We start from the raw sequence: 13,775 nt of genomic DNA, 5'->3' as shown, positions 1-13,775 counted from the left end.
TTATGGCATCTCGTCAGAATGACAAGCTCCCGAGATACGGATCCAGGTCCAGGGATCCTCAGAACGAAATGATAGATGCCTTGGCAGTGTCTTGGTCATTCAACCTAGCTTATGTGTTTCCACCGTTTGCTCTCCTTTCCCGGGTGATTGCTCGGATCAAACAGGAGAGGGCTTCAGTGATTCTCATCACTCCTGCGTGGCTTCGCAGTACTTGGTATGCCGATCTGGTGGACATGTCCTCTCTGCCACTGTGGAAGCTTCCATTGAGGCAGGACCCTCTCATTCAGGGACCCTTCCATCATCCAAATCTAGTTTCTCTGCAGCTGACTGCTTGGAGATTGAACGCTTTATTTTATCTAAGCGAGGGTTCTCTGATTCGGTCATTGATACCTTGATTCAGGCACGTAAGCCTGTTACAAGGAAGATTTACCATAAGATATGGCGTAAATATCTTTATTGGTGCGAATCCAAGGGCTACTCATGGAGTAGGGTTAGGATTCCCAGGATTTTATCTTTTCTCCAAGAAGGATTGGAGAAAGGGTTGTCAGCAAGTTCCTTAAAGCGACAGATTTCTGCGTTGTCTATTTTGCTACACAAACGTCTGGCAGATGTTCCAGATGTTCAATCTTTTTGTCAGGCTCTGACTAGAATCAGGCCTGTGTTTAGACCAATTGCTCCTCCTTGGAGTTTGAATTTAGTTCTTTATGTTCTTCAAGGGGTTCCATTTGAACCTATGCATTCCATAGATATTAAGTTGTTATCTTGGAAAGTTTTATTTTTGGTTGCTATTTCTTCTGCTCGCAGAGTTTCTGAGCTTTCAGCTTTACAATGTGATTCTCCTTATCTTATTTTCCATTCTGATAAGGTGGTGTTACGTACCAAACCTGGTATCCTTCCTAAGGTTGTTTCTACTAAGAATATTAATCAGGAAATTGTTGTTCCTTCCTTGTGTCCTAATCCTTCTTCTAAGATGGAGCGTCTGTTACATAACTTGGACGTGGTCCGTGCCCTGAAGTTTTACTTGCAGGCGACTAAAGATTTTCGTCAATCATCTTCATTATTTGTTGTTTTTTCTGGAAAATGTAGGGGTCAGAAAGCTACGGCTACCTCTCTTTTTTTTGGCTGAAGAATATCATCCGTTTTGCATATGAGACTGCTGGACAGCAGCCTCCTGAAATAATTACGGCTCATTCTACTAGGGCTGTGGCTTCCTCATGGGCATTTAAAAATGATGGATCTGTTAAACAGATTTGCAAGACTGCAACTTGGTCGTCTCTTCACACTTTTTCCAAATTTTTCAAATTTGATACTTTTGCCTCGTCCGAGGCTGTTTTTGGGAGAAAGGTTCTTCAAGCAGTGGTGCCTTCCATTTAGGTTCCTGTCTTGTCCCTCCCTTTCATCCGTGCCCTATAGCTTTGGTATTGTATCCCATAAGTAAGGATGAAATCTGTGGACTCGTCATATCTTGTAAAAGAAAAGGAAATTTATGCTTACCTGATAAATTTATTTCTTTTACGATATGACGAGTCCACGGCCCACCCTGTCATTTTCTAAGACAGGTCTTTATTTTGGTTAAATTTCAGTCACCTCTGCACCTTAGCTTTTCCTTTCTCTTCCTAACTTAGGTCAAATGACTGGAGTGGGAGGGAAGGGAGGGTCTATATTTACAGCTCTGCTGTGGTGCTCTTTGACTCCTCCTGCTGACCAGGAGGTGATATCCCATAAGTAAGGATGAAATCTGTGGACTCCTCATATCGTAAAAGAAATAAATTTACCAGGTAAGCATAAATTTCCTTTTTTTAAAACAATAGAAAAAATCAAGTAGACTGTCCCTTTAAATAAACAGAAATCATGACTATTTTAATTTAATCGTTTTTTTTTTCAAGTTTAATTTTATTTGCTGCTATGTTGTATACATATTTGAAATAGTTAAAGGACAGTTTACTTCTCTTCACTGCACCTGTGTTAGTTATGTATCCTCCAGTATGTGCTTTGAATACATGTGTATATGTCTATCTGTGGTCAGACAGAATTACAAAACGTGTTCAGTAATTCTGCAGGTAAAAAATGCTACATGACTGGTTATATACAGCAAAAATGTGACACCACCTATTACAGGATTGTCTATTAACCCTTGCCTAACCCTAAACTCAATCGCTAACCCTAATAATAACCACCATCCCTTACTCTAGCCCTTATCCCACCTCAATGCCTAACCCTATCCAGTCCATAATTTTAATACTAATCCCTACCCTTGGCCCTAATCATAAAACCCTAGCACTAACCCAGACCTTATCTCCAAACATAAATATTTGGCCTAATTCCTAGAGCTGACCATAACCTCAGTCACTAACTCTAGCAATAACCCCAACTCAGACCTCCAATCCCTAATACGTCTAACCCCAATCTATAACACAATTCCTAAGAGTAGCTGCCCAAACCTTATGCCAGATTAATAACATTATCCCTAACCTTATACCTGATCAATAACATTATCCCTAACCATATACCTGATCAATAATATTAGCCCTAACCTTATGCCTAATAAATAACATTATACCTAACCTTGTACCTGATCAATAACATCCATAACCCTATACCTGATCAATAACATTAGCCCTAACCTTATGCCTAATCAATAATATTAGCCATAACCTTATACCTGATCAATAACATTATCCCTAACCATATGCCTGATCAACATTAGCCCTAAGCCTGATCAATAAAATTAGCTATAACCTTATACCTAATCAATAACATTATCCCTAACCTTATACCTGATCAATGACATTAGCCCTAACCTTATGCCTGATCAATAACATTAGCCCTAACCCTATGCTGATCAATAACATTAGCCCTGACCTTATGTCTAATCAATAACGTTAGCCCTTCCATATGCCTGATTAATAGCATTAGCCCTAACCTTATACCTGATCAATAACATTATCCCTAACCTTATACCTGATCAACATTAGCCCTAAGCCTGATCAATAAAATTAGCTATAACCTTATACCAAATCAATAACATTATCCCTAACCTTATACCTGATCAATGACATTAGCCCTAACCTTATGCCTGATCAATAACATTAGCCCTAACCCTATGCTGATCAATAACATTAGCCCTGACCTTATGTCTAATCAATAACGTTAGCCCTTCCATATGCCTGATTAATAGCATTAGCCCTGACCTTATGCCTAATCAATAGCATGAGCCCTAACCTTATGCCTGATTAATAACATTAGCCCTAACCTTATGCCTGATCAATAACATTAGCCCTAACCTTATACCTGATCAATAACATTAGCCCTAACCTTATGCCTGATCAATAACATTAGCCCTAACCTTATACCTAATCAATAACATTAGCCCTAACCCTATGCCTGATCAATAACATTATCTCTAACCTTATGCCTGATCAATAACATTATCCCTGACCCTATACCTCATCAATAACATTAGTTCTAACCTTATGCCTGATCATTAACATTAGCCCTAACCTTATACCTGATCAATAACATTAGCCCTTACCTTGTGCCTGATCAATAACATAATCCCTAACCCTATACCTGATCAATAACATTAGCCCTAACCGTATGCCTGATCAATAACATTAGCCCTTACCTTATGCCTGATCAATAACATAGTCCCTAACCCTATATCTGATCAATAACATAACCCCTAACCCTATACCTGATCAATAACATTAGCCCTAACCGTATGCCTGATCAATAACATTAGCCCTTATCTTATGCCTGATCAATAACATTAGCCCTAACCTTAAACCTGATCAATTACATTATCCCTAACCATATGGCTGATCAACAACATTAGCCCTAACCTTAGGCCTGATCAACAACATTAGCCCTAACCTTATGCCTGATCAATAACATTAGCTCTAACCTTATACCTGATCAATAACATTAACCCTGACCTTATACCTGATCCTAACCCTAAACCCAATGTCTAACTCTACCCTTTTTACCTAGTCCCTAACACTAGCCCTAATCCTAAAGCCTAACCCTGTTCTTTATCCTAGCCCTTACACTAATTCCGGTATCTAATCCCATTCCCTAACACTAGTCCTAACCTTGAGCCCATTCCCTAACACTAGCCCTAACCTTAACCCCAATACCTAACCCATTCCCTAACACTAACCATAAATCTTAATCCCTTTCCCTAACACTAGCACTAACCCTATCCCATTCCCTAACACAAGCCCTAACCTTAACCCCAATACCTAACCCCATTCCCTAACACTAGCCCTAATTTTGACCCCAATACCTAATGCCATCCCCTTACATTAGCCCTAACCTTAACCCCAATAGCTAACCCCATTCCCTAACACTAGCCTTAACCCCTATACCTAAACCATTCCTTAACACTAACCTCAATATCTATGCCCATTCCCTAACACTAGCCTTATCCCCATACCAAACCCATTCCTAACTCTAGCCCCAATATCTAACCTCATTTCCTAACACTAGCCTTATCCCCTATACCTAATCCATTCCCTAACACTAGCCCCAATATCTAACTTCATTCCCTAAAACTAGCATTATCCCCTATACCTAACCCATTCCCTAACACTAGCGCCTAGTTTTAACCCCTATACATAACCCTTTCCCTAACACCTACCTCAATACCTAACCCCATTCCCTAACACTAGCCCCAATATCTAACCCTTTTCCCTAACACTAGCCTTATCCCCTATACCTAACCCATTCCCTATTACTAACCCCAATATCTAACCTAATTCAATAACACTAGCCTTATCCCCAATACCTAACCCATTCCCTAACACTAGCCCCAATATCTAACCCAATTCCCTAACATTAGCCATAACCCCTATACCTAACCCACTCCCTAACACTAGCCTTATCCCCTATACCTAACCAATTCCCTAACACTAACCTCAATACCTAACCCCATACCCTAACACTAACTTTAAATGGACACTGAACCCAAATTTTTTTCTTTTGTGATTCAGATAGAGCATGCAATTTTAAGCAACTTTCTAATTTACTCCCATTATTAATTTTTTTTTCATTCTCTTGGTGTCCCTTTAACTCTGAACCCAATCCCTAACCCTTATACATGCGTATGCAAAATTCAGGTAAATGTGTGTTTTCCCTCTGTGCCAGTTAATGCATGGCATTGCAGGAGGGTGTGAAGTCATTGGGGCCGATTTATCAAATGGCGGGGCGGACATGATTCCCTGCAGAGAATCATGTCCGCCCGGCATCGTTAAATTCCTACAGCGTATTCTGGGGAAATGCTTGTGCAATGGCGCCCCCTGTACATTCGCGGCCAGGGGGCACCATTGCACCATCGGATCGGGATGATTTGCAGTCTGCTGTTTGGTAAATCTACCCCAAGGTATCTATTTCTCAGCATGTAAGGAGCCATTTCCACCTCTTTTCTTTAATGACTCTCTTAAATACATTCAATTTTGTATACAGGTGGCCCTCGTTTTACAACGGTTCAATTTACACCGTTTTCAGAATAACAACCTTTTTTTCCAGTCATGTGACTGCTATTGAAAAGCATTGAGAAGCAGTGCATTTATTAAAATAGCCAGTAGGTGGAGCTGTCCGCTTGTGTTGCAGCAAAGCCAAGCAAGCTGAAATTAATAAGTTTAACCACACCTGAGCTATCGAGCAGATTTCAAAGGAACAAGATCTTCCTGTCTATAAATCAGTCCAGATTGGAATGCATAGAAAGAACTGTTTGCAGAAAAATGCAAGTGAAGTCTGTGTTGTGTGATTATTTTATTAGGTTTATAATGCTGTTTAGCATTTAAAGTCTTAATTTCAAAGCTTTAAAAATAATGTATTAGGTGTTACTTATGGCAATTTTGAGAGGGACCTGGAACCTATCTCCCTCATTTCCCATTGACTTACATTATAAACTGGGTTTCAATTTACAATGGTTTCGATTTACAACCATTCCTTCTGGAACCTAACCCCGGCGTAAACTGAGGGCTACCTGTATTTAGTTTTTGTGCTGCCCTAGGCACCATCAAATCTGCTTGCTTTCTGAACTCCTAACAATTTTATCTCATATTTGTCTTATATATTCCCTAAAACCATTTTGGTAAGCCAGTGATAAGAGATATATATGTGCAGCCGCCAATCAGCAGCTAGCTCTCAGCTCCTGTCTACTTAGGTATGCTTTTCAACAAAGTATACTAAGAGAATGAAGCAAATTAGATAATAGAAGTAAATTAGAAAGTTGTTAATAATTGTATGCTCTATTTGAATCATAGAATACAATTTTGGGGTTTCATGTTTCTTTAACATAAATTTACTACATTCTGGGCTAGATTAAAATTGGTGGTATCACTGGACAATGCTAACATTAGCGCACAACTTGATATTGTCAAAGTCTATGGTAAATCACATTAACCAGAGGAGGGTCAGCACTGCCAAAATCGCTCTAGAGTAACCTATACTTTCAATGGATATGGGCCTCTACTCTTGCAATTAAGACATATCAGGGACTTATGGCAGGATTACCATATACCATATACATGTTTTTGGCCGCTGCACATGCACAATGAGTGCTAGTGACGCCGGGGAGATGCACATGAGCAAATAGGGACTCAACATTATTGATTAGCATACATCCCCATCATGCATTGCTCTTGTCTGCCAAATTCAGGTGCATCATTTCAGAACATGTGGTCAGCAAAATAAGTATTTATATATTACACACACAACATGAATGGTTTTGATACATGTGTTTTAAATAGGTTTTATGTCACTTTATAATCTATTCCTCCTCAATGCCCCCCAAAAATACTCACACATGCAACGAAGACTCTTTCTGTAGATACCCCATATAAAGTCTCCGCAGAGGTCACACCAGGTGTACTGTGTGTGGGATGTAGGTTGGAAATAGTGCCCCTCTCCAACTCTCCCAGGTGGTGAGGGTTCATTCGTTACACCCAGTACTCTCCGTCTTATGCTGCGCTGAAGTATGGGGGCGACCCTCCCTGGGGGGATCCTTACGGCATTGGTACGCTCCAAACGGTGACTTCTAGAGCTCTGTGTCAAATCTAGTCTATCACGAGGCTCCAATCTCTGCAACTCAATCATTTCATATGATGCCCCATCTGCCAACATCCCCACTAAATTCCAGGGAGGGTCAAGCCAGGTCAACTGTATTCGTCTTCTGAATTCCTCTCGTTCAGTTTTATCTCTTTCATATCTCTTTGTCTTTCTCCTCTATATTATTTAAAGCATTCTTCCTTCTTTCTCATATCTCTTCTTGACTACACACTGTCTTGTCTCCTCCCTCTGTCTCAATTTTTTGGCTTCCTTCCTCTCTTATATCTTTTTTTTTTTTTCTTTTGCTGTTGCTTTTTTTTCTATCACTTTGTTTCTCATCACTCAGTTTTTGAGCATGTTGACATTGCAAAAAAAAATCAAATCTTTTTTATATATCTATGCAAATATTCCTGATACGTAGCTGTGGGATCCTTTTGTGTTCCTCTTTTGTGTGAGTTGTGGTTCAAAATATCTTGCAGTGAGAGAATCCCACTTCTGGCACAAAGTTATTGCAGGAATTTAGAGTAGGGACACAAGTCTCTTGTCCTTTAGTTCAATATTCATATAGCTCTGGGCACTGAGTATTGGTGGTCTCTTTATTACCCAGCAACAAGTTTAACTGGAACCAAATGCCTTCTTAATGGATAATGCAGCAGGGAACATATCCTCTTAATTTAGGACAAAGACAATTTACCCACTGCAAGAGGTGAATCAAGGAACAAAATATCATCCAAGGTCAAATATCCAGGAAAGTTAATAAGTATAGAGGAATAATATACCAAATGGTAAAGAAAACCTATAGAAAACAAAAAGCAGAAAATTTACAACTAGGGTGAATAAATGTTGAAAATTACCAACGTGATCTGAGACTGGAGAAGAGAGGAAATAGAGAGACTGAGGGCTGGGCGGGCAGTGACAGAGAGGAGGGGGCAGAGAAGGAGCTCTGCAGTACTGTTTGAAACTGGATAGTAAAGGAGGGAGAAGAAAAATAACTCAGTAAGTTCCCACAAAGTTATGCACAAATGAGGGGAGCGGAGGTCGTCACTTTAACATTACTGCTTGGCTTTTTCTGCTCAAATGAAAATCCCCCAAAGCTGCAGTATCTTGTGATTCAGAGAACATACCATGATCTGTGACATCACATGGAAAACATTCACTAAGTCTATGTTCTGTGGTCAAAAAGATATTTACAGTATACATGCTCACAAGAGAAGCATTTCCCAAGCAAGTAAGCTCGCATACACTGACTATCCCTAATCTCTTCACATACACTGACTATCCCTAATCTCTTCACATACACTGACTATCCCTAATCTCTTCAGATACACTGACTTTCCCTAACCTGCTGAGATACGACTATCCCTAACCTGCTCACATGCACTGTCTATCCCTAACATGCTCACATGCACTGACTATCCCTAAACTGCTCACATACACTGACTATCCCTAATCTCTTCACATACACTGACTATCCCTAATCTCTTCACATACACTGACTATCCCTAATCTCTTCACATACACTGACTATCCCTAATCTCTTCACATACACTGACTATCCCTAACCTGCTGAGATACAACTATCCCTAACCTGCTCACATGCACTGTCTATCCCTAACCTGCTCATATGCACTGACTATCCCTAACCTGCTCACATACACTGACTATCCCTAACCTGCTCACATACACTGACTATGCCTAATCTCTTCACATACACTGACTATCCCTAACCTGCTCACATGCACTGACTATCCCTAACCTGCTCACATGCACTGAGTATCCCTAACCTGCTCACATGCACTAACTATCCCTAACCTGCTCACATACACTGACTATCCCTAATCTCTTCACATACACTGACTATCCCTAACCTGCTCACATACACTGACTATCCCTAACATGCTCACATGCACTGACTATCCCTAACCTGCTCACATACACTGAATATCCCTAATCTCTTCACATACATTGACTATCCCTAACCTGCTGAGATATAATGACTATCCCTAATCTGCTCACATGCACTGACTATCCCTAATCTCTTCACATACACTGACTATCCCTATCCTGCTCACATGCACTGACTATCCCTAACCTGTCCACATACACTGACTATCCCTAATCTCTTCACATACAGTGACTATCCCTAACCTTCTCACATACACTGATTATCCCTAACCTGCTCATATGCACTGATTATCCCTAAGCTGCTCACATCACTGACCATCCCTAACCTGTTCACATACACTGACTATCCCTAACCTGCTCACATGCACTGACTCCCTAACCTGTTCACATGCACTGACTATCCCTAACCTGTTCTCATGCACTGACTATCCCTAACCTGTTCACATACACTGACTATCCCTAACCTTATCACATACACTGACTATCCCTAACGTGTTCACATGCACTGACTATCCCTAACCTGTTCAAATACACTGACTATCCCTAACCTAATCACATTCACTGACTATCCCTAACCTGTTAACATACACTGACTATCCCTAACATGCTCATATACACTGACTTTCCCTAACCTGCTCACATGCTCTGACCATCCCTAACCTGTTCACATACACTGACTATCCCTAACCTGTTCACATGCACTGACTATCCCTAACCTGTTCACATACACTGACTATCCATAACCTTATCACATACGCTGACTATCCCTAGCCTGTTCACATGTACTGACTATCCCTAACCTAATCACATACACTGACTATCCCTAACCTGTTTACATACACTGACTATCCATAACCTTATCACATACGCTGACTATCCCTAGCCTGTTCACATGTACTGACTATCCCTAACCTAATCACATACACTGACTATCCCTAACCTGTTTACATACACTGACTATCCCTAACCTGCTCACATGCACTGACCATCCCTAACCTGTTCACATACGCGGACTATCCCTAACCTGTTCACATGCACTGACTATCCATTACCTGTTCACATACAGTGGCTATCCCTAACCTGTTCACATACACTGACTATCCCTAACCTGTTCACATACACTGACTTTCCCTAACATACTCACATATACTGACTATCCCGAACCTCTTCACATACACTCTCCCTAACCTGCTCACATACACTGACTATCCCTAACCTGCTCACATACACTGACTGAGGCCTATTTAACAATGGTCTGTCGGACCTGATCCGACAGTGCGGATCAGGTCCGACAGACCTCGCTGAATGCGGAGAGCAATACGCTCTCCGTATTCACCATTGCACCAGCCAGCAGGGGTTGTCAATCAACCCGATCGTACTCGATCGGGTTGATTTGTGGCGATGTCTTTCCGCCTGCTCAGAGCAGACGGACAGGGTTATGGAGCAGCGGTCTTTAGACCGCTGCTCCATAACTGGTGTTTCTGGCGAGCCTGCAGGCTCGCCAGAAACATGGGCCCTCAAGCTCCATCCAGAGCTTGATAAATGGGCCCCACTATCTCTAACCTGCTCACATACACTAACTATCCCTAACCTGCTCGCATTCACTGACTATCCCTAACCTGCTCACATACACTGACTATCCCTAACCTGCTCACATACACTGACTATCCCTAACCTGCTCACATACACTGACTATCCCTAACCTTATCACATACACTGACTATCGCTAACCTGTTCACATACACTGACTATCCCTACCCTGCTCACGTACACTGGCTATCTCTACCCTGTTCACATACACTGACTATCCCTAACCTGTTCACATACACTGACTATCCCTAACCTTCTCACATACACTGACTATCCCTAACCTGCTCACATACACCGACTATCTCTAACCTGCTCACATGCACTAACTATCCCTAACCTGCTCACATTCACTGACTATCCCTAACATGCTCACATTCACTGACTAATCCTAACCTGTTCACATACACTGACTAATCCTAACCTGTTCACATACACTGACTATCTCTAACCTGCTCACATTCACTGACTATCCTAAACTTATCACATAGACTGACTATCCCTAACCTGTTCACATACACTGACTATCCCTAACCTGCTCACATACACTGACTATCTCTAACCTGTTCACATACACTGACTATCCCTAACCTTATCACCTGCACTATCTCTAACCTGCTCACATGCACTGACTATCCCTAACCTGCTCACATTCACTGACTATCCCTAACCTGCTCACATTCACTGACTATCTCTAACCTGCTCACATTCACTGACTATCCCTAACCTGTTCACATACACTGACTATCTCTAACCTGCTCACATTCACTGACTATCCCTAACCTGATCACATACACTGACTATCTCTAACTTGCTCGCATTCACTGACTATCCCTAACCTGTTCACATGCACTAGCTATCCCTAACCTGTTTACATACTGACTATTCCTTACTTACTCACATACACTGACAGATTATACCAAACCTGTTCACATGTATTATCCCCAACCTGTTCACATGCAGAGACATTCCCACAATAGGTAAGCTCACATAAAGTAAAGAGCCCTAAAGTCAGTGAGCTCACAGGAAGTGAACATTACCTGATGTGTGACCTCACATGAAGCAAGTATCCCCTGGTCTTAATCTTGCTTGAACATTCCCTAATCGTTAATTTGACTGAAGTAAACAATAGCATTACCCCCCCCCAATAAAAGAGCTCACATGAAATTAACATCCGCCCAATCTATAAACTCAACACCCTCAGTCTGTGAGCTCACAGGATCATTCTCAGTCTCTGCACATCTGCATAATGTGTGAACATCCCCAGAGCATAAGTTTACATGGGCTTTTATTTTTTAAATTTTTTTAATTCTTTATGTATGTTTCAAAAGTATAAGTAAACAACCACTCAACTGGGCTTACATTTCACCTTGCAGGGTGTTTGCCGATTTAAAAAATAAACAGCCTCTCATTAGGGCTTACATTTCACCTCGTCGGGTTTTTGGCTAATTCAAAGAAAAAAATGGCCTCTCATTTGGGCTTACATTTCACCTCGCAGGGTGTTTTGCGGATTCCATACATGTTAAAAGAAAAAAACATATAACATAGTCAGAGAGTCAATTGTCTTAATGCTTTCTTTAAACATTGCTTAAAGTACTGAAAACCTCCCTGTGTTCCATCCTTATACTTTTGGTATTCTTAACCTAAAAAATGAAACAAACACAACAAAAACAAGACACGGCAAGGCAAAACAGAAGAGAAAGAAAAAAGGAAAAAAAGAGGGGGACCTCTCCCGGGGTAAGATCAAATTTTACCGCCAATGTTGCGGAAAACAGTCCAACTCTAACAGTTGGAGGAAGAGAGTAGAGGAGCGAAAGGGTTTTAAAATCTGCCTCTGTGTATCTATGGGGAGGAATTGTATAACTTTCTCCCATTTTTTGAGAAAAAGTTTTAGTTTGTTATCTGTATGAATTAATGGGTCTTGTTGAACTACTGCCATTTGATATAACATATTCTTAGTAAAGGCCACAATTGTTGGGGTCTTACGATCTTTCTATAATCTTAGAATCATTCGTTTTACCACTATAATCGCAAGATTGATTAGCTGTGAATTTTGAGGGTTGCGTGAAGTCACTAAGAAGAACACTGAATAAGCGGCCAGCTTAATTTTGATAGGAAGAAACCTTTTTAACCAGAAAGTTACTTGTGACCAGAGATTCTGTATTTTGGGGCATAAAAAAGGCATGTAAAAGGTCTGAAGCTGGTCTGCTGCATCTAGGACAAACATTATTACCTAATGGGTACCATTTATCCATCTTTTTAGGAGTAATATATGATCTGTTTAATATTCTAATATGTGATTCTCTGAAAGAGATTCCTTTTGTAGCTTTGGTTACCTTTAGGAAGCTTTCACTAAAATGATCAATATTTAGTTTGGGGTTATCTATAGTCCATTGTTGAAATAGGCTTATCATTTTAGCTTTTGCCTCATGTGAGATTAAGAGATTATATATGAACGAAATAGAGTGAGAGTCCGTTTTGAAGCGATTTACAGCCACACCTAAGTTTCCAGACGACCAAGGAATATGATCTAGGAGTCTGTTTGAAGAAATAAACGGCTAGATTACAAGTTTTGTGTTGCTAACGAGCCTTTTTTTTCCAGCGTTCACTTTAAACAACGCTGGTATTACAAGTTTTCTGAATGGCTGCGTTAGCCTCAGAAAAGTGAGCGTTGAGCAAATTTAGCTCCACTTCTCACTGTAATACCAGCGTTGCTTACGGTAGCGGTAAGCTGGCTAAAACGTGCTTGTGCACGATTTCCCCATAGGAAACAATGGGGCTGAGCTGGCTGAAAAAAACCTAACACCTGCAAAAAAGCAGCGTTCAGCTCCTAACGCAGCCCCATTGTTTCCTATGGGGAAATACTTTCTAAGTCTACACCTAACACTCTAACATGAACCCCGAGTCTAAACACCACTAATATTACACTTATAAACCCCTAATCTGCCGCCCCCGACATCCTCGCCACCTGCATTATATTATTAACCCCTAATCTGCCACTCCCGACACCGCCGCCACCTACATTGTACCTATGAACCCCTAATCTGCTGCCCCTAACATCGCCAACACCTACATTATATTTATTAACCCCTAATCTGCCGCCCCAACGTCGTCACCACCTAACTACACTTATTAACCCCTAATCTGCCGACCGGACATCGCCGCCACTATAATAAATGTATTAATCCCTAAACCGCCGCACTCCCGCCTCGCAAACACTAGTTACATTT

General features: G+C 41.0%; 1 protein-coding gene across 1 annotated transcript in view; it reads right to left on the bottom strand.

The window, feature by feature from the left end:
- The window catches only part of RASSF1 (Ras association domain family member 1), a 159,694-nt gene extending 151,754 nt beyond the window's left edge, over nucleotides 1-7,940 (bottom strand). Inside the window, exon 1 of the mRNA XM_053721064.1 lies at nucleotides 6,810-7,940. Coding sequence (XP_053577039.1) covers nucleotides 6,810-7,128 — 319 coding nt within the window. The 5' untranslated portion in view covers nucleotides 7,129-7,940. The remainder of the gene's footprint in view (nucleotides 1-6,809) is intronic.
- Nucleotides 7,941-13,775: the final 5,835 nt, after the last annotated feature.

The sequence above is a fragment of the Bombina bombina genome, chromosome 7 (genome assembly GCF_027579735.1).
Source record: "Bombina bombina isolate aBomBom1 chromosome 7, aBomBom1.pri, whole genome shotgun sequence".
In the NCBI taxonomy this organism is placed as follows: domain Eukaryota; kingdom Metazoa; phylum Chordata; class Amphibia; order Anura; family Bombinatoridae; genus Bombina; species Bombina bombina.
Note: the sequence above shows the minus strand (reverse complement) of the source record. Positions and strands in the feature narration are given on the sequence as shown.